The sequence below is a fragment of the Magnolia sinica genome, chromosome 15 (assembly GCF_029962835.1).
Source record: "Magnolia sinica isolate HGM2019 chromosome 15, MsV1, whole genome shotgun sequence".
Classification (NCBI taxonomy): Eukaryota; Viridiplantae; Streptophyta; class Magnoliopsida; order Magnoliales; family Magnoliaceae; genus Magnolia; species Magnolia sinica.
This window is the reverse complement of record NC_080587.1, coordinates 27,851,315-27,876,427: the sequence shown is the minus strand read 5'-3', so window position 1 is coordinate 27,876,427 and position 25,113 is coordinate 27,851,315. Positions and strand designations below refer to the sequence as shown.

Genomic DNA, 25,113 nt, shown 5'->3' with positions numbered 1-25,113 from the left:
TGACTTTTTAATCAAGGGTTTTTCTCTACAAAATGTAATCAAGGGCCGTGCCAAACTATAGCCTGGAATGTATTTTTGTTTCCCATATTAATGAAAGCATCTTGATTGGCATATTTGGATGCATATCGCTTACAATTGAGTTAATATAACGTCCCATCATAGTTTAGACATTTGTGTAGAATAAAAATGGCAACTCCATTAGAAACTCTTGAATTAATTATTTAGTCCCGCTCCTTCGAGCAGTACTAGAATCTATGGTTCTTTTCTCCCCCTTACACCAAAATCCCAAAATGACTGTTGTGGAGAGGCATTTTTTGCACCACAAGTGGTGCAAAAATGACGACTCGTAATGGATAAATGTTCACTGAACTGTGGTGACAATGCACATGCATGGAATAATGGCAACCACGAGTGTCAAACTGAACTATGCTGTTGATGCACAAGCATGAATCAGTAACATCATCATAAACAAGCCATCATTTTGGAATCACATATGATTAAGGGAAAATCACAATATGCATGTATAATCATATGCACAATTCAAAATACTGCAAAGAATTGTGGTGTCCTATCTCATGTAGTGGGCCATGCATCTATGTACATAACTAGTGTATTCTCTCACACTTATAAGCCATCAAATACATGCGAATCATATACATATACCAAAGATCCAGACAATAATAGAGTGAATGGCACGAAGGTCACCAGGATCTACTCAATGCAATAATCAGATTTTTCGAATTTCAACAAACACTGAGGTGGTCCTTGCAGGAACAATGAACCTCCCAAAAGAGGCTTCATACGATGAATCCTTGACCAGTTTATCTGATGATGTTAACTGCAAAAATAAATAAATAAATAAATAATCCCAATCACAAACAACTTCAATTCTTTACTTTACAACCATTGTTACATTTCAACTATATCAGTCCCAACTAAAACTGAGCTTCCTAGTTTGTTGCACAACGAACCAGTCATGGTTCATCGACACTCAATTCTCATATGATCTTCTGGACTGTTACTCAAAAGGTCCAACAATGTACATATTGTGGACCTTTTGGGACTATTATAGGTCCTGGGAAGCAATTATGATTGGTCAATAAAAATACATTTCAATGCAATTCCTTTTCTTTCTTCTTCTTCTTTTTTTATTTTTTTTTTATTTTTTATTTTTTATTTTATATATATATATATATATATATATATATATATATATATCTCACTTTTCTAAGTATACAAAGCTGCATGATTAGTGAATCCAGGCTGTCCAACTGGTACCTCCCACTAGGGATGGCCCATGGTACAAAAACCACTGATTGCACTATACAACAATTTGATGGCAATTCCCTTCCGAATATGAATTGTTGACTTCAATTTCACTGTCCATATGAAGGCCACAAATTGACAGCTACTGTTGTATGCGGTGTGGTTTTTCTACCATGGGTCATCCTTAGCAGGGCCCACCAGGTGGAAAGTGCAGAATTACTTCCAGTACAAAGACACCTACCTTGGAAAGAAATGACTGGTTGATTGTGAGATGGGTCGGTGTCAAGTGTCACCTTATTGAAATTATAGTGAAGTTACCTGTATGGGGTGTAACTGAAGATTCCTTGCCTTCAATGCAGGGTTCACAAATGAGACTTCAGTTGGGCTTGCGTTGAAGATGACAACAATGTACGAATAGCTGTTGGGAACAATAACCACACCGTAATCAAACAATAATTAGTCTTTTTGAAAATGGATGTGGACACACCAAAAGGAGGAATATTATGTTACCCACATGGGATCCAGTTGCGCCAAACCAGGCATGACTTCAAAACCATCTTCAATGCTCATGACAATGACCCCAGGTACCCAAGACGGTCCCGTATTATGGAAACGCACCCTTTCCTGTGACAAGTTACACATTCTGCAGCAAAGTTAGATCTCAGATGAAAAGTGCTACTTCATGTCCAGTGGCTTGTGCACTACTAGCTGAAAGCTCCAAGTGTGCGTGAGCGGCGCATGTGTGCGTGGTATTTGTGGAATATATGTAATTTGTGTGTGCGTGTGTATGTTTGTATGTACCCCAGCAAAGCATTGTAACTTTTACTTCATACTAATATAGGGGTGTCAATGGGCCGGGCTCGGGCCTGAAGAATGAGAATTTTGAATACGCCCAGCCTGAAATAGTTCAAAATCCGGGCCAAGACCTATCCTAGGCCCGGCTTGTTGACAGCCCTGCTAATATATATATATATATATATATATATATATATATAGAGAGAGAGAGAGAGAGAGAGAGAGAGAGAGAGAGAGAGAGAGAGAGAGGTACATGAGTCGAACTGAGTTGAGCTGGGCACAACTCGACTTGACCCTGTCAATTGCTAACCCCAGCTTGAACTCGGCTCGGCTCGGTCCTCGAGCCTGACTGGCCAACTCGGCTTGGTTCGGTCAACAGCTCGGGCCAGTTGGAGCCGAGTTCAAGCGAAGTTCTCCTGTGCAACATTTTCACAAACACATGGACTACACCTTCAAAATCTCACTGTATGTAAAGCAGCAGCAGTGGTTTTACAGGTATTTCATCAAACACCTTCTAAGCAAAATAAAAATCAAGAAAAAAAGGGTATTTGTTTCATTTACATACCTTCCTTGCCACCAGCCACACTTCGCTAAGTCATTTCATCAAACACTTGGTGAGCAACATCAATATCAAAGTAACTGAGTCACCGAACTGGTTTGATCTGAGTTCGATCCAAGTCGAGTTGAGCTCGGGCAAGCTCGAACTCGGTTCGAAAATTTTTCGAGCTAAAAAAAACAGCTCGACTCACCTCAAACTCAGTTTTGAACCGAGTCAAATCGAGCTAACTCAGTTCGTGTACAGCCCTATATATTTGTGTGTGTGTTAGTCTTTTGACTAAGCACAACACAAGTTGTTGCCCTAGCCGTTCCTCTCCATCTCTTCTCTTCTTGTATCATTTCTTCTCTAGATTTCTTTTTAGTTATTTATTTTTTTATTTTTCTACTTGGTATTAAAACATCCGATCCGGGATTTGACCGCAACCTATGGTAGTGGGGCCCACTGCTGACTTCGTCCGTGTGCATGGATGACGTCAACAGTATACGGCTGGCCCGTCTTTTTGGAGCAGAAGGTGTAGGATTTGTTAGATTGGGATTTTAGAGGAATAATGATGATTTTTTCATATTTTTTAGAGGTATTTTTCATGGTGTTTAAGCAAAAAATGAAGAAAAAGTAAGAAAAATCTAGATTTCGGTCCATCTATTGTGATGCTTTTCTGAAGGAGTTTTGAACAAATTTTCTCCAAGGGGTAGGTGTGATTGATCAAGAGCAATCACCAGGAACAAGATTCGTGAAGTTTCATCGAGGTTTGGAGGTATTACGACATCTTTTGTGAGGAATGGGTGTCGTAGTCTCTTATTTTGTGAGTTTTATTGCTGGATTTTCCTCCTTCGCAATTTGATGTTGTGGGGCTGTAAAATGCCGTGTAAAATCGTGTTGATGGTGATTGCAATGTTGATACTCTCGTCACGGTGCTTAGAAGATTCGGTGCACACAAGGTGTTCGACATTATGCTCCACTCAACTCTATATGGGAATTTCTTTACAAGTAGTGAATTTTTCCTTCTTAGTTCATCTTCCCTTCTTCTATTGGGGCTGTTTATGGTGTGAGTGTCCCTCCAACCTGTTGTTTGTTGTGAGTGTAGTTGCACATGATGTACCCTGACCTTGTGTTTGTTCTCTCGAGTATTGCATGTGATGCACATTCATATTTGTGAGAGAATGTTATTGAATCGATTGTTATCGAGTTTTGTTATGGCCGTGTATTTAAAGAGAAGATTCTACGGATGAAGGAAGTGCAAGCTTCAGTCTATGTTCCACCATGTTGTGCTTGAGGGGGATTTGTGATCCATGCTCATTATCTTTATTATCTTTGTATGTATTCTAAGCTGTGCATGATCAATATACATGCTCCAGCTTGAGGGAGAGTGTGCAAAAATATGTAATTTGTGTGCGCGTGTGTATGTGATGATGACATCACTTCACGTACACCTTTGCGTACGTATTAGAGGAGGAGACTGATTTTCTTGTGGCTAGGCGAGTACCTTTGATCGTGTTGAAGACCCCATGTGCATGTGTGGGCATCTGAAAGACCCCACACTGGGAAGAGACACATAGGCTGCTTTACGAAGTGATCTAGACCTTTAGATTGGAGGGACGTGACGATCAGGCCATTGGATCGCATGGATCACATGATCGAGCCATTGATCGTGGATCGTTTACATCAGTTTTTAGACTTTATCATATTTTAGGATTTAGTTTTTGATTATTTTATGTTTAGACACCTTATGAGTGCTTCTAGTTGATTTTCTTTAGACTAGGGCCATTTTCATTAAATTTCACAAGATAGTTGGAATTGTAGTTTTTGAAAGTTGTTGGAGTTGTAAAGGAGGGGGGCGTGTGACCTTTCTCCCCATTAGTTTTTTAGAAGAAAAAAGAACAAAAGAGAAGGGTCCTTGCTTTTCTTCTTCTTCCATCTTCATGTGATTTGAAGGTGTCTTCCATGTGAATTGGAAGGGAGATTGGTGTGAAGCTAATCTTCATCAACGGAAGTGCGAGGTCTCCATCTATCCCCACATTCTCATCCCTTCATCCACCATCAATGTATTTTTTCAAAGTTCTTTGATCTTCTCCATCCCAAACTTTCACCTTTCTTCTAATCCTTACTCTTTCCATACCTATCAACAAGCCAAACCCTAAAGGACCAAAACCCTCACGATCTAGCCACACGTGTGACCGTACGGACATATGTGTGAACCCTTAGGTTGGTCGTACGGCCACACTCTTGTACCGTTTGGTTTCCCATCACCCTTGAATCAAAACCCTCTTTTCTCTTTTCTTAAACCCTAACCCTAAATCCTAAACCCTAAGTTTCATATTTCCCCAAATTACCAAACCCTGGCTCCTCCCATTCTTCAATTAAGCCCTAATACTTACATTCTCTCCACCCAAAACCTCAATTCCTTTATCCTAATACCTAAACCCTTTAACCCTTTCACCCAATTTGATCCCATGAACCATAATTCCTAATTCCCCAAACCTTAATTTCACCCTAGGTAGTATTAGATCTTCTACTATGAAATAGGCTTTATCCTATGCTAATTGGATGTCCCTACATCCATTAGATCCTAGTTTCATTTATTTAATGATCTTATATAACGACGCTTGGTAACCTAGGCTAGGATTGTGCATGATCTTCTTTGGGGTTTGTTGGTATTTGTGATGATAATAGCAAGTTTTATGCTTTTCGTTAATTACTTTAATTTTGCTACTTGATCTCACGCAATATTTGAGTTCATGCATCGGTCCTACATCAGTATGTTTATATGTACCCCAACGAAACACTGTAACTTTTCCTTCATGTGCGTGCATGTGTGCGTGCGTGTGTGTTAATCAAAATTTTCCTTCTCTTCTCTTCCTCTCTCCTTTCTTCTCTAGATTTCTTTTATTTTCTATTTCTACCATGAGAAGTACCCATACGGTGGTCAAGCTTCTTCAGGGCTCAACGTGATGTCTCATGTTCACCGTTCAGCCCAAAATTCAGTCTGATCCAAGACAGGTGGCCGCATGAAAGGAACCACGTAAAATCCTCTAAATTTGTGTGGTGTGGTCCACCTGAATTTTTCATCAAACTATTTTTTGAGGCATCCCTTTTGGGTGAGGTGAACCTGAATGAGTTCAATGGAATATAAAAATGCTTCTATACAAAAACTTTGGTTGGCTTCACAACATTTCAATTGTTGGGGTCTCCCTTCATGTGGTTCCTTGTTGCAGCCCACCTGGCTTTGAATTAGGTGAACTTGCCCTATGCAAATGGTAGTTCCGTGTCATAATCTTAGTGGTAGTGTAAGCTGTTCATATTACATAATATGTATTACTTAGGAAGTAGCAGGAGTGGATGATTCTAGACACATCTTGCTGGACCCCATGCGTGCGTGCATGCCTACAAGTAGGAAAATGAATAAAGAAAAAAAGAACGAGTACCACCAAAAAAATTTCGAAGACATGAGAGAATCATTTAATGCTTTTTTGCTGAATTCAGTGAACTTGCTCTATGCAAATAGTAGTTTCGTGTCGTAATCGTAGTAGCAGCAGGGTGAGCAGTTCTTATTACTAAGAAGTCGTAGGAGTGGATGATTCTAGACACATCCCGGTGGACTCCACATGTGTGTGTGTGTGCCTATATATCAGAAAATGAATAAAGGAAAAAAAGAATGAGTAGCATCAAAAGATTTTCCAAGACATGAGAGAATCGTTTAATGCTTTTTAGCTGAATTCGGTGAACTTGCTCGATGCAAATGGTAGTTCCATGTCATAATCTTAGAGGTAGCAGGGTGAGCAGTTCATATTACTTATATTACTTGTATGTATTACTAAGAAGTAGCAGGAGTGGATGATTCTAGACACATCCCGGTAGAACCCACATGTGTGCGTGCATGCCAATATATAGGAAAATGAATAAAGAAAAATGAATGAGTAGCATAAAAAAGAAATTCCAAGACCTGAGAGAATCATTTAATGCTTTTTAGCTGAATTTGGTGAACTGGCTCTATGCAAATAGTAGTTCCATGTCATAATCTTAAAAGTAGCAGGGTGAGCTGTTCATATTACTAATATGTAAGTAGCATGAGTGGAAGATTCTAGACACATCCCGGTAGACCCCACATGTGTGCGTGCATGCCAATACATAGGAAAATGAATAAAGAAAAAGGAATGAGTAGCATGAAAAAAATTCCAAGACACGAGAGAATCATTTAATGCTTTTTAGCTGAATTCAGTGAACTTGCTCTATGCAAATAGTAGTTCGATGTCATAATCTTAGAAGCAGCAGTGTGAGCTGTTCATATTACTTATATGTATTGCTAAGAAGTAGCAGGAGTTGATGATTCTAGGCACATCCCGATAGACCCCACGTGTGTGTGTGCCTATATATAGGAAAATGAATAGAGGAAAAAAGAATGAGTAGCATCAAAAAAAAATTCCAAGACACGAGAGAATCATTTAATGCTTTTTATCTGAATTCGGTGAGCTTGCTCTATTCAAATAGTAGTTCCATGTCCTAATCTTAGCAGTAGAAGGGTGAGCTGTTCATATAACTTATATGTATTGGAATTTCTTATTGCGACTGTCCATTCTCCTTGCTATTGTTGTTTATAGCATTTTTTATATCCACATCTGAGATTGTAGAACCCATAGATTCCATAATGGAACGCTTAGTTCATTTTGAGAACTCTAGCCTGTAGATTACAATGCATAAATTGAAGTCAAATAATTACCTTGAGTGGTCTAAAGCAATTGAGATTTTTATTGGAGGCAAACAGAAGTTGGGATATATAAATGTTAGTATAAAACAACCACTCTTTACCACTGATCCTTAATATGTTGAATGAAAACAAACAATTTGTTTTGTGCTATCCACTACTTGTAAGATTTGGTTGATGGTCTATGAATTGTATGTTGATCAGAACAATATGGCCCGCATTTATAATATCTATTAGGAGATAAGTCATTTGCAACAAAGGGAGAGATATGTGTCAGCTTATTATGCCAAGATGCATGGTTTGTGGTAGGAATTATCTTTTCTCGATGATCTCCAATTTGTGTGTTCTACATATGCAGAAGCATATAAAAAAAGCATCGAAAAGAAATGGATCTTTGAGTTATTGGTGGGTCATAATGCTGATTTTGAAGCAATTCGTGCTCAGATTCTTAGATCACCTTCTTTACCATCGATTAATACTGTGTATTCTTTCTTCTCTCTCTCTCTCTCTCTCTCTCTCTCTCAAATTGTTTACTACTCTGACTATATATAATGAGAGTTTCCAGGGGCATTAGCATGCAAGTATTATTTTGAATTGCTAAAACTAATAGGGAGGGTTTGAAAACAAAATAAAGGACATTTTTGTAATTTACAAGGTGAAGCTGTGTGCTAAACAAAGCTCTCTATGCAAGAGACCTGCCCTTAGAACAACTACTCCTCTTACGACCTGCCCTTGGAACAACTACTCTAAACTCACCTCACTCTTGGAAACTACTCCCTCTCTCCATGTGCATTGCTTGTGCCACTCCTAGCTTTAATCACAGATATTTGAATGTACTATCACATTAATCTTAGAAGATAGAACAATGATCTGTTCAGCTCATTTATGATATAAACAGGATTAGTGTAGCTAACCACAATTAATTGGGATAAGGCTTAGATGATGATGTAGATGATCATTTATACTATTTATGCCTTGCCAAATGATATGTATCATCATCATTGAAGCCTTATCCCAACTAACTGGGGTCAGCTATATGAATCCTTTTCTGTGCCAAATTTAATGGATCAAATATGCAAAACTTTATGATTATTCAATGCACATGCAACACCCCAAGGTCTCATGTGGCAATATGTTTGATTGCTAACTAAACATGCCTTTAAATCCTACTTGCCAATTCACAACCACCACAATTTTCTTCTAACATGAAGGTCCCTGGGATGTATAAACACGCAATTTCTATAAAATCTCACCTGGATTGCATTTGCTGTCTTTAAATGGAAAAGTGGTGAAGAGTATCGAATCCTTAGTATATCCTTGAAATTTTCTAGTGCAGCAAGGATGTGACTTTTTTGAGGCTTAAAGGATGGGTCAGCCAGTCGTGGTTTAATCCTGAATTAGCAATAATTTAAAGCTGAAATACTTTAGTAAAATACAAAATGCTTCATAAAATATTAGTTGATCAAACTAAACCATAGACTATGGAAGGAAAGACAGACTAGTTAAAACTGAATCAGAACATGCTTACAGTGGCCAGTTACTTTCATTCTTTCCTTTGGGAGGAAGACCAACACCCCAATTGTTTGACTCATAGCTGAAGTCCAGCCTGGGGAAAATGGAAATCAAACTTAGAGACTAAAGAAATCAGGTTTCTCATGGGAGTAAAGTCATTACACACTATAAGCCTACAAGGTCAGTAGGATTGAATTCCTATGAGATCGATGATAGTTAGTAAATTGGTGGTAAATCTATGCTGTACATCTTCATCAGGATCCACAGACTAAAAGATTATGTTTGTCCAAAAAAACATCACATTTCGAGATACTAAATTTACTTGAAGTTCAAGAACAACATTAGACCTGTTGAACCAATCTCCAGAATTGTATGAGTCACGGTCAAGTGACTTGGATCGCAATAACTCATCACCAGCATGAAAAAATGGTATTCCCTAGAAAATGAAAACACAATCAATAAAATCAAATCAACAAATCAATAAATATATCACTATAGTTGTAAGGCATCATCCAATATTTTATTTGTAGTTGAGAACTGTTGATCTCAATCAGTTAAAAGGCACTGGGTCATGTATTATGAAAACCCACCAATACCAAAGCTATAGTATGCTACAGCTATCCATCATTTGACAGTTTTCTTAATGATCATCTTTCATATTTTAAGGGTGTATAACTGATTGTTTTTTCTGCATTCTCTTACCCATGGGTATTTATACCCTGGCCATATGTATTGAACCTAATACGCTTGAGACAATATCTTTCTGTTTCTTCTTTTTATGAATAGCTTGAAAAGACTTCATAATCTCTGTTGACAGATTTGAGAATGCCAATAGTGCATGTGCTTGAAATCCAACTTGATCTTATCATTGATTGGAACTTGGTCATGAGTTACCATTTATTATTTTTTCTTTTTGAAGGGTAATGACAAATTTATTAAGAAGAGCGCAGAAGTTCAAAAGGAAAAGAAAATTACAACCCATAAACAAGGACCAATCGCTTTGGTTGAAGCCCTAAGCACAAGAAACCCACCCTATTACATCCAACTTTGCCCTCTTAGAAACCTCCTTCTCCGACTTAAAAGAATTCTGGGAGCACCGGTTATTTCTCTCCCCCTATATAGCCAAATAACAGTTGTTAAAATCATCCTCCAAACCACAGTCTCTTTTCTCCTAGTACCACCACCATGCCAAGCACTGAACAGGCCCACAATAGACCCCGGCAGCACCCACTGTTGTCTAAAGAAAGCAAGGAATTTCTCCCAAACCTTCCACACAAATGAGAAATGGATGAACAAGTGATCAACCATCTCTACATCCCTCATACACATTATGCACAACTTAGGAATCCCCATCGATATGTTTTAAAGATTACCAATTGTGAGGATCCTGTTTCTACCCACAAGCCAAGCAAAAGTTGCCACCTTGGGGTGGAGGCACCATAGAACCATGTGAATGACGAGAGGCTTTTGCTCTCAACTGGGGAGGTAGGACACAACCATTTGTAAAAGGATCGGATTGAAATACAACCCAATCTTCTCCCAGACCCCAACCAACGAGTGCTCTTCCAAGGATGACTTGGAGTGCTGAAGCCACGCTATGTGCCAAATGAAGTCTATTATTTCCACATCTAGCATATTTCTTCTGTAATTTGGTATAGAGATTGAAAAAGAGAAGAAAGAGAGAAAGGAAGAGAGGGAAACAGAAGATGAAGGAAGAAGGGAATAGGTTAGGGTTGCACGTCTCCACCCCCTTTTCTCTTTTATTTGAAGTAATAAAATGCAAATATGATAAAAAAAAAATAAAAAAAATACCCCTATACAATAAATTTGATGTCCAACATATCCCAAGACTTAAAACACTAAGAAACTTGTGGGCTATAGGCCCATAACCAAAACCAAGAGGGCCATGGGCCCATACCCAACTGTTAACACTCCCAAGCTGGAGCATAGACGTCTTACATATCCAGCTTGGAAACAAGTTTGTCAAACTAAGATTTTCCAAGAGCCTTAGTGAATAAATTTGTGATTTGATTATGTGAAGAAATATAAGGTGTACGGATTTGTCCTTGAGATATCTTGTCTTGAATGAAATGGCAATCAACTTCTATATGCTTCGTTCTCTCAAGAAAAACAGGGTTATTGGGAATATATATTGCAACTTGATTGTCATAATGTAAAGACATTAGAACTTGAACTTCGAAACCCAATTTTTCGAGAAGAGATTTCAACCACAACTGTTCAGAAGTAGCATGTTCCATTGACTTATATTCATCTTCTGCACTTGATTTGGCAACCACGTTATGTTCCTTACTCTTCTAAGTAACCATGTTTCCATCTAGGAAGGTGCAATAACCTGTAATCGACATTCTATCATGCCTCGACCCTGCATAATCTACATATGAATAACTGGCTACCAGAAAATGACTATGAGCTCCATATAGGATACCCTTCCTAGGGGAACATTTTGAATACCTAAGGATCCTCATAATTGTTGCTAGGTGTGGTGTCATCAGACTTTGCCTGAACTAACTCACCACCCTAACTGAAAAGGCAATATCAGGCCTAGTGATGGTCAAATATATGAATCTGCCAACAAGGCTCCTATACATACCAGGGTCTTCTAACAATTCTCTTTCTCCAACCTAGTGTTTGAGATAAGGGTCATCAACCGGTTTGGCTCCGAACATCCGTGTCTCTTTTAACAAGTCATAAGTATATTTTCTCTGAAATAGATTTATTCCAACTTTCAATCTTGGCACTTCAATGCCCAGAAAATATCAAAGAAGACCAAGATCCTTGATTTGAAACCAAGTTTGAAGATATGCCTTCAACCTTTTAATACCCTCAAAGTCATCACCAATCAAATATAGTCAAGAGAATGTAGGGAGAGGTTGAGTGCTTATCTACACTACTCCTTTTTAATCCAAATGATACAACTATACCATTGAACTTCTCAAACCAAGCCCGTGATGATTGCCTCAACCCATATATTGACTTGTTTAACCTGCATACTTTAGACGACTCCCCTTGAGCAGCATACCTCGGAGGTTGCTCCATATAAACTTCTTCGTGTAGGTCTCCGTGCAAGAACACATTCTTCACATCAGAGAGGCCAATCATGATTCGCATCGAGCGATATAACAACCCGAACTTAATTAAGCTTAGCCACTAGGGAAAATGTATCAACATAATCTACCCCATAAATATGAGCATATCCCTTAGCAACCAACATGGCTTTATAATGATCAATTGACCCATTTGGCAGGAACTTAACTGTATACACCCATGTACACTTGACTGGAGTCTAACCTGAAGGAAGATCAGTTAGCTTCCAAGTATAATTGGAGTACATGGCTTTTATCTCTTCATCTATAGCTCATTTCCAATTTTCATTTGACAATGCTTTCTGGATTGACTTAGGAATGGATATAACAAACAAGGTAAGGGCAAACTTACGATAATTTGTGGACAGATGGGTAAAAGTGACAAAGTTGGAAATAGAATGAGTAATGTAAGAACATTTACCTTTCCTGAACACAATAGGAAGATCATCTGCAACTTAATGAGACTCGGAAGAACTAAGAACCTCAGTAGATGAAGGAGCTGGTTGTGTGGATTGAAGAGGAATAGTTTGTAATGCTTGGTCTGATGCAGGACACATGATTTAATGATAGCATGCAACGTGGAGATTATGAAAGAGTCCATAAAGTAATTCAATTAATAAAAGATGCTAACCTACCAATTGATTAAGAGTAAACAATAGGAAATAAAATCTGATTTAACCTAAATCACATGCCCGCATGCTAAGAAATCACATAAATCAATTAAAACTAGGATCGATGGAAGGATAGAACTTCCAATTTAGCATAGACATGTTCCACACTCAATGGACAGATTTGTAGGTCTTATGATTAGAGTTAGAAAGGGAAAAATCTGAAATATGGAGAATTAGGGTTCATGGGAATTAGGGATTTTGGAATTAGGGTTTTTAGAAATTGGAAAAAATAGGAAATTGAAGATCTGGGGTTTAAAAGGTTATAATGAAAGGGAAAAGAGGAAGATAAGAGAAGAAGAAGAATACCTTTCGAAGAAGAGAGAGGAATGATGTAAGACGAAGAATACCTTTCGAAGAAGAAGAAGAGGAAGGATGTACTTTGAAATCCACCACCAAACAAGCTTCTACCCTTCCACAATTTAATTGGAAGGGAGGGTTTAAAAATTAAAAATAAAAAATAAAAAAAAACTAGAAAACAAAGATGAAAATTCCTTCACACGAGAGCTTCTCTCTTCTTTTTTTCCTCTCAAATCTCCACGAGGGTTAGAACTTCACCCTCCCTATGCTCTTATAATTAAAATTTGGAATTAAAATCCAGCATAATTACAACTATGCCACTCACTTAAGTAAAGTGGCCCATTATCCAAACTAGGAAAACTAAAACATATATTATCAATCTCAACCATCAAATAACTCCTAAAAATAACAAAAGCCATAAAGAAAGTAAGATTAGAGTTCAAGGGGTCCAAATCTAAAAGATCTAGTAGTCTGATGGACATGATCCAACGGTCGGATCGATACGAAATAAAAATCCTATTACTAAAATGATCTCCTAAGCAGCCCACATGCATCATCCCAAGGTGGGGTCTTCCTGATGCACGTCCAATGCATGTGAGATCTTCAAAATGGCCCGGCGGGCCTCATCTAGAACTCGTCTCTCATCCACAAAGAGAGTTGCGTTGATGTGGGTGGTCGTCTCCATCTCTGGTACACCCGAGTGGGTCCTCTGATGTCCCCATCATGGTCTTTTCTCATTTTTCAATAATAAGTCTGCGTGAAATCCTTCTGATGTGATAGAGGTATCTCAACATCAAATTTTGAAGGAAATACCTTTGGCAAGGGAGCTTCCATAGATTGGGCTTCGACAATACGATAATATTTAACATAAAATGGAACATCTTCAATGAAGGTTACATCAGCAGTTACAAAATGCTTCTTAAAAGTTGGGGAATATCACCAATAACCCTTTTGAGTACGAGAATATCCCAGAAAAATACACTTAGCTAAACAAGTTAAGAGTTTATCTCGACTTGACCCAAATATATGAGCAAAGCAAGTACAATCAAACACTTTAGAAGGAACACTAAAAGCTGGTTGATCAGAAAACAATAGAGAAGGGCATTTTGCCATCTAAAATTGATGAAGGCATCCTATTGATCAAATTACATGCAGTAAGAACAACATCACCTCAGAAGATTTGTGGAACATTCATTCATAATAAAAAGGATCGAGTCACTTCCACCAAATGTCTATTCTTGCGTTTAGCCACCCCATTTTGTTGGGGTGTATAAGCACGAGAAGTCTGGTGGATAATGCTCTGACTTTGTAAATAGATTCAAAAATCTTTAGAAATAAATTTTAGGGCATTATCTAACCTAAAGATGCACAATTTTACAAAAAATTGATTCTTTATTTCATTAGAAAAATTTTGAAATACATGAAAGACTTCCGACCTATGCTTTATTAGATATAACCACATCATTCTAGAGTAATCATCAATAAAAAAAAACAAAGTATCTAAAACCTAACAAACTTGGGACTCGAGCTGGTCCCCACACATCATTATGAACTAATTTAAATGGAACATCACTTCTTGAATCAATTCTAAACGGAAAATGAACTCTATGATGTTTACTCAGCTGGCATGCTTCACACCCCAACTTTGACATCTTGGGAAGAGATGGAATGAGAGTCAAATGATGATGCCACTAAATTGTCAAATTTGAAGGAAGCACTGCCGCACCTACTGGTTCTATGTCCAAGTAATACAGACTATTCCTCTCATGACCTCCACCAATCGTCTTGCCTGTCTTGAGGTCTTGAACTACACAATAAAAAAGAAAGAAGGACACAAAACAATTCAAGAACCTTGTTAGTTTACTTACAGATAGAAGGCTAAATGGAAACATAGGTGAATATAAAACTAATGACACTAACTGATGCATCCAGTTAAGCGGTACCAACTCCAACAACATTAGACAATGTACCATCAGCTAAAGTAACCGATGTATTTGATGAAACAGAATCAAAAGAAGAAAAGAGATTACGATTACTAGAAATATGGTTGGATGCCCCAGAGTTAATAATCCAAGAGGAGGCAGAAGATGGCAAAAGACATGCTTTACCTGATTGAGCCAAAGCAATTGTAGAGGTGGGGGTAGCATTGTTAATGCAGGGGCATTTCACACTGAGCTCGAGTGGGGTAGCCCGTGGGATGCAGGGACACACTCAGGGTGGGCGGCCCATGTGATTTGGGGCCCACGAGGGGGGTTTGGCCAAGGTCCTAATCCATGAGATATGAGGCCTGGGTTATGAGATAAAGGGACTAATTCACCATACTCTAACAGTTTGAGCTTTTAGAGCAAGTGGTTAATTGTCCTGCATCAAATTGGTATCAGAGTGGGAGGTCTCGTGTTCGAGACTCCTCACCGAGGGTGATTAATGCAGAAGCATTTTTACATTGGGCTCAAGTGAGGTAGCCGGTGGGATGCGGGGACACACCCGGGGTGGGTGATCCATGTGATTTGGGGTCCACGGGGGAAGTCTCGTGTTCAAGACTCCTCACTGGGGGTGATTATTGCATGGGCATCTTACACCGGGCTCGAGTGGGGTGGCCCATGGGATGTGGGGACACACTCGGGGTGGGCGGCCCATGTGATTTGGGGCCCACGAGCCCACGAGGGGGGTTCGGCCGAGGTCCTAACCCATGAGATGTGGGGCCTGGGTTGTGAGATAAAGGGATTAATTCGCCAAACTCTAACAGTTCGAGCTTTTAGAGTAAGTGGTTAATTGTCCTGCATCAATTGTTGTTGGATGTAGAGCCATTAGAAGATAGAAAACGCACATATTCCTCTCGTGATAATGAAACACTGATTTATTCACCACCGGGATCAGGCGAAACAAGAGTAGTGGGTTTACCATTGGAAGACACATCCTCTACCATAAAGGCTTGATTAATCATTAGGGATTTTTCATGAAGATCCCAGTAAAAGTCCACAGTATGATTTGCTAGGCCACAATGAGTACACGTACGGTCTCCTTGACCACCTCTACCTCCAAATGGGAATCTACCACCTGATGCAGGACATGAAATTAAATATGACATGCAAGGTTTCAAGCTTTAGATCATACCAATTTTAAACAATCACAAAATTCCACGTCTCACATACAATCAAACATTCAACAAGGGGAATCTACAGGGGTCCAAGCCTACACACGTTTAGGGCTACATCAATTATAATTATAAACCAAACAATACCCAATGGAGTGTAGATTCATCCAATCCTGCAAAGGACTGTTCCCCATATCAAGAGATTCACCACATTTCAAATAGGGGAAAACCTAGGGTTTGCAAAAGTTGGAAATACTTAGAATCTGGGATTTTCTAGGGTTAGGGTTTGGGATTTTAAGCGAGAGAGGAGAGAAATAGAGGAGAGAGAAGAACCTGAGAAGGATTCTGCATGTAGACAGTAGGCCCACCTGGACGCACGTGAGTGGCTGTCTGGCCGCACGTGTGGGGCCCACGAAATTGGAAACGGACTCTTTGGGTGTGGTCGGCCAGGGGAGGCCCACTCTCATACCAAGTTTCGCGACGATCCACCTTCTGGTGTGTGCGTGGTGCTCCGTGGAAGTTTCAGCCCCTCTGGTGGGCCAGAATCTGGAAATCTGCTGTAGTGGAGAACTTGGGCACAAAAAAGGATAAATCTAAAGAAGGGAGGGCTGTGGAAGATGGTGGATATGGGGTGGAGGATATGGGGATGATTTGAGATAGTTGTGGCTTCGCACCACGGTAGTTAGCCCTTCGAAGGAAGGGTTTCGCACCCAATTAGTTTCTTCAACTCAGAGAGATAGAGAAGAAAAAATGCAGAATTTTATTCATAAGCTTTAATGAAAAAAAATCTACATGGGGTTGCCTATTTATAAGAAAACCATAAACCCCAAAAGTCGTATCATATGCGCATACTAAGACTTAGAGACGAAGTAATAAAAATAACAACTAATCAATGCAATCAAAACCATTCATGATGTTTCTAATAGCAATAATAACCAAAATTCAAAATCCTAGATCATCTACGGTAGTGGGCCACGATCATGAGATCCAATGGTGGGATCCACTCCAATGATCTATAGCATAGCCTCCTAACTAAGAGGTCCTCCATAGATATCGTCGTCGATCCAGATCGATAGTGGGGCCTTCCTCCTCCTTGAGTACGTGCATTACGGGGGGGGGGGCATGATGTCCCCATCACCACCTCTTCCACCAGGGAGAGCACCACGCTTAATACAACTACCACGGCCTCCACGTGAACTAAAATAACTGAAAGAAGAGGCCAATGCAACTTTATCAAATGCATTAACAGTAACATTATCAAATTCGCTTGCTAAGGAGATTCTTTGAAGCCTTACATAAACCTCTACCACTAAAGGAATATAAGCTCTTCCCAAAATATGATCTTTTACCAATTGGTACTCTTTTAGCAGTTTAGATAGAAGTTTCACTATTCCCATTTTTTCCCACTGCTTCTTCATGAGGGTGACGTCAAATATAATATGATAATATATGGAAAGCTCTTCCCCACATTCTAGTCAATTTTGCGAAGTATTCACCAAGGGGTTTATCCTCCTTTTGAAAAGAGAAGATCTCCTCATATAATTGATACACACGAGAAATATTTTGTTCTGAGTACATCCTCCTCACAGTATCTTGCACATCTTTTGTTTTTTTTAAAAACATTAAATAAGAGCTCACTTTAGACTCCATGCTATTCCACGACCAAGATTGAATATGGGCATCCTCATGAATCAATTGTCTGTATCTAGGGTCAAATTCCTCCGGTTTAGGATTTGTGAGACGTTGATCCTTTTCACGGGCTAAAGAGAAAAACCTCGATAGACTTGGCCCATAAAAGATAATTCTTCTCGTTCAACTTGGCAGAGGTTATTGAGGCATTGAAGGAGGGACCCTGCATCTCCCCAAGGGACAAGGAACCACCAACTACACTTTTGGGCTCCATATGCATTCCACGATAAACTTCAACACCAATGAAGAACCCTAATTTTAAAAGCCAGATCCACACATAACTATATGTCCAAAATCACATAACACAAAAATTTCTAGCACACAATAATTCCTGTCTAAACGGTTCCCACATCGCATATGACTTTCCATGTAGGAATATTCAACCAAAAACTGCATTTGCATAATGGAACCAACATTATCAATCAAGGCGTCTAAGCTTCTATTATTTTAAACATCACATCATGAAAAATCAGCAAGCTTTCATTATCAATCAAGGCATCTACGCTTCTATTTTTTTAGCGCATTTTCCTTATATTTGAAAAGCGACGCAGAAAACATGTTTTCTACACAAAAATAAAAATAAAATAGCAACTTGCTTTTCCTTAAAGCCCGATCAACCCTCTACATTTATGAAAGATTCCCAAAGTTAAATCCAACAACTTAGGAGTGGATTGAAGAGGATTGTGGAGCTTGAACCACTCCTAATGCGGCTCTGATACCATGTAGATTGGTATAGAAAGAAATAGAAAAGAAGAGAGGAGAGAGAGAGAGAGGAAAAAAAAAAGATGAAGGAAGAAAGGAATAGGTTAGGGTTGCATGTCCCCACCCCCCTTTCTATTTTATTTGAAGTAATAAAAAGTAAATATGACAAAAATACCCATGTATAATAAACTTTATGTCCAACATATCCCAAGACTAAAAATACTAAGAAACTTATGGGCTATAGGTCCATAACCAAAACCAAGATGGCCATGGACCCATACCCAACCGTTAACACCTTATTAAGGGGGGGAGACCAAACATCCACATCGCTGGAAAAAGAATAGCAAAAATAAATAGTTACCACCACATCCAAAGCCATCCTAGCTAACCTCGAGAAAATAGATTGGAGCGTGCAATCCCCTAACCATAGATCACCCAAAATCAGATTCTCTTCTTGTCACCACAAGAAAACTGAATCCCCTCCTTGAACTTGTTCTCTAAAGTAAGGATCCCCTTCCACATCACAAATGTCCTGTGGAGAGATGAGCCTTTCCCCCACCAACCTCCTCCCCGAACTCCGTACTTGCAATAATTACCTTTCTCCACAATCTTCCTTCCTCCGTCCTAAACCTCCATAACCATTTACTAAGCAATGCTTTATTCATCTGCTCTAGATTCCTTATGCTAGCTCCCCTTTCCTGTAAGGCTTGCAAACCAAATCCTAAAGCAATAGGTGGAATTTTTTACTTTTCCTTGGCATCGCACCACAAGAAGTCCCTCCTCAATCTTTCCAACCTCCCTAACACTGAAGCCGGACATTTGAAAAGACATGAAATAGATTGGGGGATTAGAGAAGGAAACGACATGAAGTAGATTAGGGGATTAGAGAAGGAAACATTGATCAACGTAATCCTCCCCCCTAAAGAGAAGAAGTCCCTCCTCAATCTTTCCAACCTCCCTAACACTGAAGCCGGACATTTGAAAAGACATGAAGTAGATTGGGGGATTAGAGAAGGAAACATTGATCAACGTAATCCTCCCCCCTAAAGAGAGGTGCCTACTCTTCCACCTAGAAAGCTTTCTCTCAACCCTTTCAACAACCTTATCCCATTGATGTTTAGTTGGCTTACCAATGCAAAGTGGAAGCTTGAGGTACATTGAAGAAAACGACCTAGCCTTGCACCCAAATACACCCGTAAAACTTACCCCCTCACCGCTAGACTACAAAGTCCCAACAATTTGCTCTCGAAGATGTTAACTTTTAAGATGGAGACCACTTTGAAACACCTCACCTGTTTTCTCAAGTTATCCACCAATTCAACCTCTGCATTGCAAAAGAGAATGGTATCATCCATGAACTCCTGGTGAGAAATCGGAGGCACTAAATTCCCCACCTTGAAGCTCTAATCAATCCCATGGCTTCGCCACAATCTAACATCGTTCCCAACGTTTCTGCCACGACTACAGAGAAACAAGGAAAGCGCATCCCTCTATCTAAAGGCCTCTTGATGCCCGGAAGAAGCCTTTGGGAGAGCTAATAACCAACGTTGAAAATCTCATCGAACGAAAGCACTCTTGTAGGTTGTAGTCAGTGTTTCATATTGTCAATGAAAATATCAATAATATCATTATTGACGAGTCACCAACATCGACTCCCCCATATATCAAATCCCTCAAGGGTTTCGGCGAGTTTTTCGTTGAAACGACAAAATGGCGATATTTTCTATATTATCGGGCACTATTACCACTTAACAATCATGTCACCATTGCCACTTTAACATTTTCATGATATTATCTTTAAATATTGTGAAAATATCACACCAGCGACATTCGACTTCCATCGTTAGTTGCTTTGTGCGTAAATGCCAAAAAATCATTTTAAAAAAATAGAAAGTCGAGAAGATTTGTTGAAATTCCTTCATATCTGGATTGGGTTGTCATTTTCGACACCTCTTCTTGCATTTGATTTGGGGCAATACCACTATCAGTAGCTGGGCAGAATTCTTCTTCTTTTCTTCCTTGCAACGACTCTCTCTCTCTCTCTCTCTCTCTCTCTCTCTCTCTCTCTCTCCCTCTGTAACAACCCAAATAAATCTTGACCGTCAAATTTTAACCATTGATCAATGTACCCAATTAGTCCGATATGACCATCGATCTACAAGATCAACTGGTTCAATCTCAACCATTGATTTGGACATATCCGATCCAACTGTTCGTTAACTAATAAATCCAACCATATATTTAACCATCCATCCAACGATACAACCATCAAACCATCCATATGTTGAAATCATCAGAATACTTGTCCATCCATCTACCATCCATCTAAACTGACCGTCCATCTCACCAATAATCCACAGGTACATAACAAAGTCCATTCCCTGATCTCATCTAGCCGTACATTTATCCATCCATCTACCCATACATCCATCCGTCCATCTATTATACATTGATCCATCCATCCATCTACATCATCCATGTACCATCAAATACATCCCAACCACACACATGCACCAAACATATCATGCACACATACCTTTCACAAGTGGCATACATGCATCAAATACATCGCATGCATCACATGCACATACATGTGGCACATGCATGAGGAACACACACTTACACACGCGTGGCATGCACACACATTTGACAAATGCGTGTGGCACACACGTGGCAGTTGTGAAATGCATGGTACATGTATACACTAGACAGCAACGGACTATAAATGAAAAAGGAAAAAAAAAAACATGGCCAAAAGAAAATGAAAACGGTAGTAATAAAGGTGAGAGTTGCTTCAATGCATGTGCCTAAAACAACACTATAAATCAGAGGATCGCTCTTCACCAAGAGGTGAGTGTGAAAAGTGAGGAAGTGTGTGACGTGAGGAAAGATAAAGAGCAAGTGTAGGGACGTGAGAAGAGTGAGGAGAGAGAAGAGAGGGAGAAGAGAGAAAAAAAAAAAAGAAAGTTGCTGGACATTCACGTTGGAAAGAGAGGAAGAGAGAGGAGAGAAAAAAAGGAAGGAAGAAAAGAGGAGAGAGGAAAAGGAAGAAAGAGGAAGAAAAGAAAAGAAAAGAAAAAATACTTTTTAAGAAAAATGTGAGTTTTTCTCTCACTTGATATTTAAAAAAAAAAATTAATGTTTTTTAATTATTATTTAATTATTCATTCATTCAAATAATTAGATCTTACTTGCCCATCTTATATGTATTGTTGTTTGTTTAATTTTTATTATTTGTTTTAATTGCTTACTATAGTTTTAAACATGTCATTTTAATTTTTGTCGTTTGGTTGTCTTTATTTTAATTGACATGATATTATTGCAAAAAGCTTGAGTTTATAAATTTTGGATTCTTAAATCAAATAAATTATATTGCATGTTTATTTATTTTTATTTTTATTTTTTTTATTTTTTGTAGAACTTAAATCATGTATATGCAATTTACATTGATTAACAATTTTGTTTTAAATTTAATAAATTGTGCACATCACATATTATGAATTGATCAATAGGAGTCGTTAAATATTTTTAGAAATATTTGATTTATGTAATATTAAAATCATGCATCATTAAAATAATTATGAAACACCAGAAAATAGGTGAGGCGATCAAGTCCTCTGGGTTGAAAATCCCTAAAGCGTAAATATGTAGGGCGATCAAGACCCTTGGGTTGAAAGTCCCAGAAACCCAACTGGTACCTTTTGGAACCTTTACCGTACCCTTTAAGTGGGTGAGCATGTCAGGATTGCAAAAGGTTCCCACTGCCAGGTTCGGTAGGGTAGTAGTCTGACCAGCTAATGTACAAATGGGTCCCTCACCAAGTGCCCTTTGGATGGGTGAGCATATCATGCAAGAGGTTCCCATTGCCAGGCTAGGTGTTGTATTAGCACCGGTGTTGGCCAACCGATGTAAACTGGCCCTGGTGTTAAAAAGAATAAACCGCACATGTTATTATGGAGTATAACATATGTTGATTTCATTCATCCATTTTTCTTTGAAATTTACATTGAAACATTTTGTTTATTAAATCTCCTCATTTATTGTTTTGCCCAAATATGTATTGTATTTTTTATACATTTTTATTCATATTACATGAGATTATTTTGAAACCTGTGTTGAGATTACTCACTAGGCTTCGCAGCTTACCCTGTTGGGATTTAAAAATTTTAGGATCGGGATCACATAGAGGAGCTTAAAGAGATTTTCTTTTATTTATTTTTGTTTCTTTACCATTTTCTAAATAAGTGTAATGAACATTTAGTATGACAACATTACGATGACATGTGTTTGATGATAATCTTGAATAGTCGGAACATGGACATTTTTCTTTAAATAAATGTTTGATTATTCAATTTTTGGATTGTTATATTTTATGAATGAGGTTATTTTGTCAATATATGGGTGGAATATGAAATGTAAACATACAAAACATAAGTCATGCCTGCGGGTACGGAATTGGGGTCGGATATACCCAGGTGCCAGATTTCGGGGCGTGACACACACACACACACACACACACACACACACACACTCTCTCTCTCTCTCTCTCTCTCTCTCTCTCTCTCTCTCTCTCTCTCGGAGAGAGAGATAGCGAAAGAGAGATAATTTCTTTGTCATTTTCAAGGTTGACCCTGAAAAAGGTTGTTGGGTATAAATGAGTAATATGATACTCGGGTAGTGTATGATGTTTGGTACATTGACACTAAAAAATTGTACACGTGGTGTGCATTTTAACTCATAATACTCCAATTAAGTTGTGGGATCTACTGTCATTGAGTCATAGTCCCAAAATCAGATTGTTTGAACAATCCATACCACTAATTTGTGGATACAAATTAAAACAAAATAAAAATCTGTTAAATATTTAGAAAATTATTTGGATGGATGAGATGAATGGATGTTCGGATGGATAGATGGGATGGATGGATGTATGTTTGGATGATTGGATGGGATGGATGGATGAATGGAGGGATGTGATAGTTGGATGGCTAGCTGGATGGATAGCTAGATGGATGGAGGAATGGGATGGTTGGATGAGATGGATAGATGGATGGATGGATGGGATGGTTGGTTGGATAGGTGGATGGATGGGATGGATGGATGTTTAGATAATTGAATGAATGGTTGGATGATTGGATGGATGGTTGAGTTGGTTGGTTGATGATTGGATAGATGGGATAGATGGATGTATGGTTGGTTGATGATTGGATAGATGGGATGGATGGATGTATGGTTGGATGATTGGATGGGATGGATGGATGTATGGTTGGATGATTGGATGGGATGGATGGATGATTGGATGAATGGTTGGATGATTGGATGGATGGTTGAGTTGGTTGGTTAGATGACTGGATAGATGGGATGGATGGATGTATGTTTGGATGGGATGGATGGATGGTTGGCTAGATGGATAGAGGGATGGGATGGTTGGATGAGATGGATAGATGGATGGATGGGATGGTTGGTTGGATAGGTGGATGGATGGGATGGATAGATGTTCGGATGATTGGATGAATGGTTGGATGATTGGATGGATGGTTGAGTTGGTTGGTTGGATGATTGGATGGGATGGATAGATGGATAGGATGGTTGGATGTGATGGTTGGATGGATGGATGGATATATGGGATGGATAGATGGGACGGTTGGATGGTTTGATGGATGGATGGATGGATAGATAGGATGGTTGGATGGTATGGATAAATATGATGGTTGGATGGATGGATAGATAGGATGGTTGGATGGATGGTTGGGATGGTTGGATGGTCGGATGGATAGATGGGATGGATGATGGGTTGGATGGATGGTTGGATGGCTAGCTAGTTGGATGGATGGATAAATGGATGGATTGTTGGATGGGATGGATGGATGGGATGGATCGAGAGGATGGATTGATGGTTGGATGATTAGATAATCATGCATGTGTATTGTGTTTATATGCTTATTTATGCATGTTTGTTTGCTTGTTAATTGTTTAGTGAGATTTAAGTGATTGTTATGTTACTATTGGACTGATTTCTTAAGACAACACATACTTTTAGGCCCTATTAAATGAAAACTTATCATGTATGCATTCTTTTTACAATTTTTTATTCTGAAATATGTAAATATGCGCATTTTAGCACCTCCTAAAGTTTTACTGAAAAATTCCACTATTTTCCCCATGTTTCCTCGCATTTCTAGTTATCTCCGATATTATTGACGATAACGATATTGTTTCCAATTGGACATTTGTATCAGAGGATCGCATCAAGTCTCCAAACCGAGAGGCCTATCATGCTCGAATTTTATTGAATTGACCAAGCACTATCTTGGATTTGCCTTTTGACTTGAGGACAAGAAAGGTTATCCAAGTTTTGATGTGATAACTCCGACACGTTTATTTGATCTATCATGCTCAATGGATACCAAATTGTCATGATTTATTTGTGGCCCACTTCTACATTTGACATGTGATTTGGAAAAGAGCGGGCAGCTTAATGGTGGAGGGAAATGGTATATTTGGTTGTACATATGGTGGAGCACCAAAACCCTAACCTCCATTATAAATAAATCATATTCTCAAGAGAATAGGTGCCCTAGTAGGCCTGCAACGGGTGGGCCTCGGGTGCACAAATGCTATGCCTCAGAGAGAGAGAGAGAGAGAGAGAGAGAGAGAGAGAGAGAGAGAGGACATCCAACCTTCAAATGTTTTCTAAGGGTAAAAGAGGAGAGTAGAGAGTGAAA

The 25,113-nt window shown here is 38.9% G+C and overlaps 1 protein-coding gene across 8 annotated transcripts in view; it reads right to left on the bottom strand.

Annotated features, from left to right (window-relative positions):
* Window positions 1–663: 663 nt before the first annotated feature.
* Window positions 664–25,113, bottom strand: part of LOC131228184 (pullulanase 1, chloroplastic) — a 166,046-nt gene continuing 141,596 nt past the window's right edge. For 6 of the 8 annotated variants that reach the window (XM_058224041.1, XM_058224043.1, XM_058224044.1 and 3 more), the window contains 6 exons: window positions 9,179–9,267; window positions 8,848–8,925; window positions 8,573–8,711; window positions 1,781–1,890; window positions 1,585–1,684; window positions 664–838 (listed from right to left, as the gene is read on the bottom strand). In XM_058224041.1, coding sequence (XP_058080024.1) covers window positions 728–838; window positions 1,585–1,684; window positions 1,781–1,890; window positions 8,573–8,711; window positions 8,848–8,925; window positions 9,179–9,267 — 627 coding nt within the window. In that variant the 3' untranslated portion in view covers window positions 664–727. Of the gene's footprint in view, window positions 839–1,584; window positions 1,685–1,780; window positions 1,910–2,985; window positions 6,002–8,572; window positions 8,712–8,847; window positions 8,926–9,178; window positions 9,268–25,113 lie in introns of those variants that run through there. The other 2 variants (XR_009162745.1, XM_058224045.1) reach the window with 2 other exon arrangements.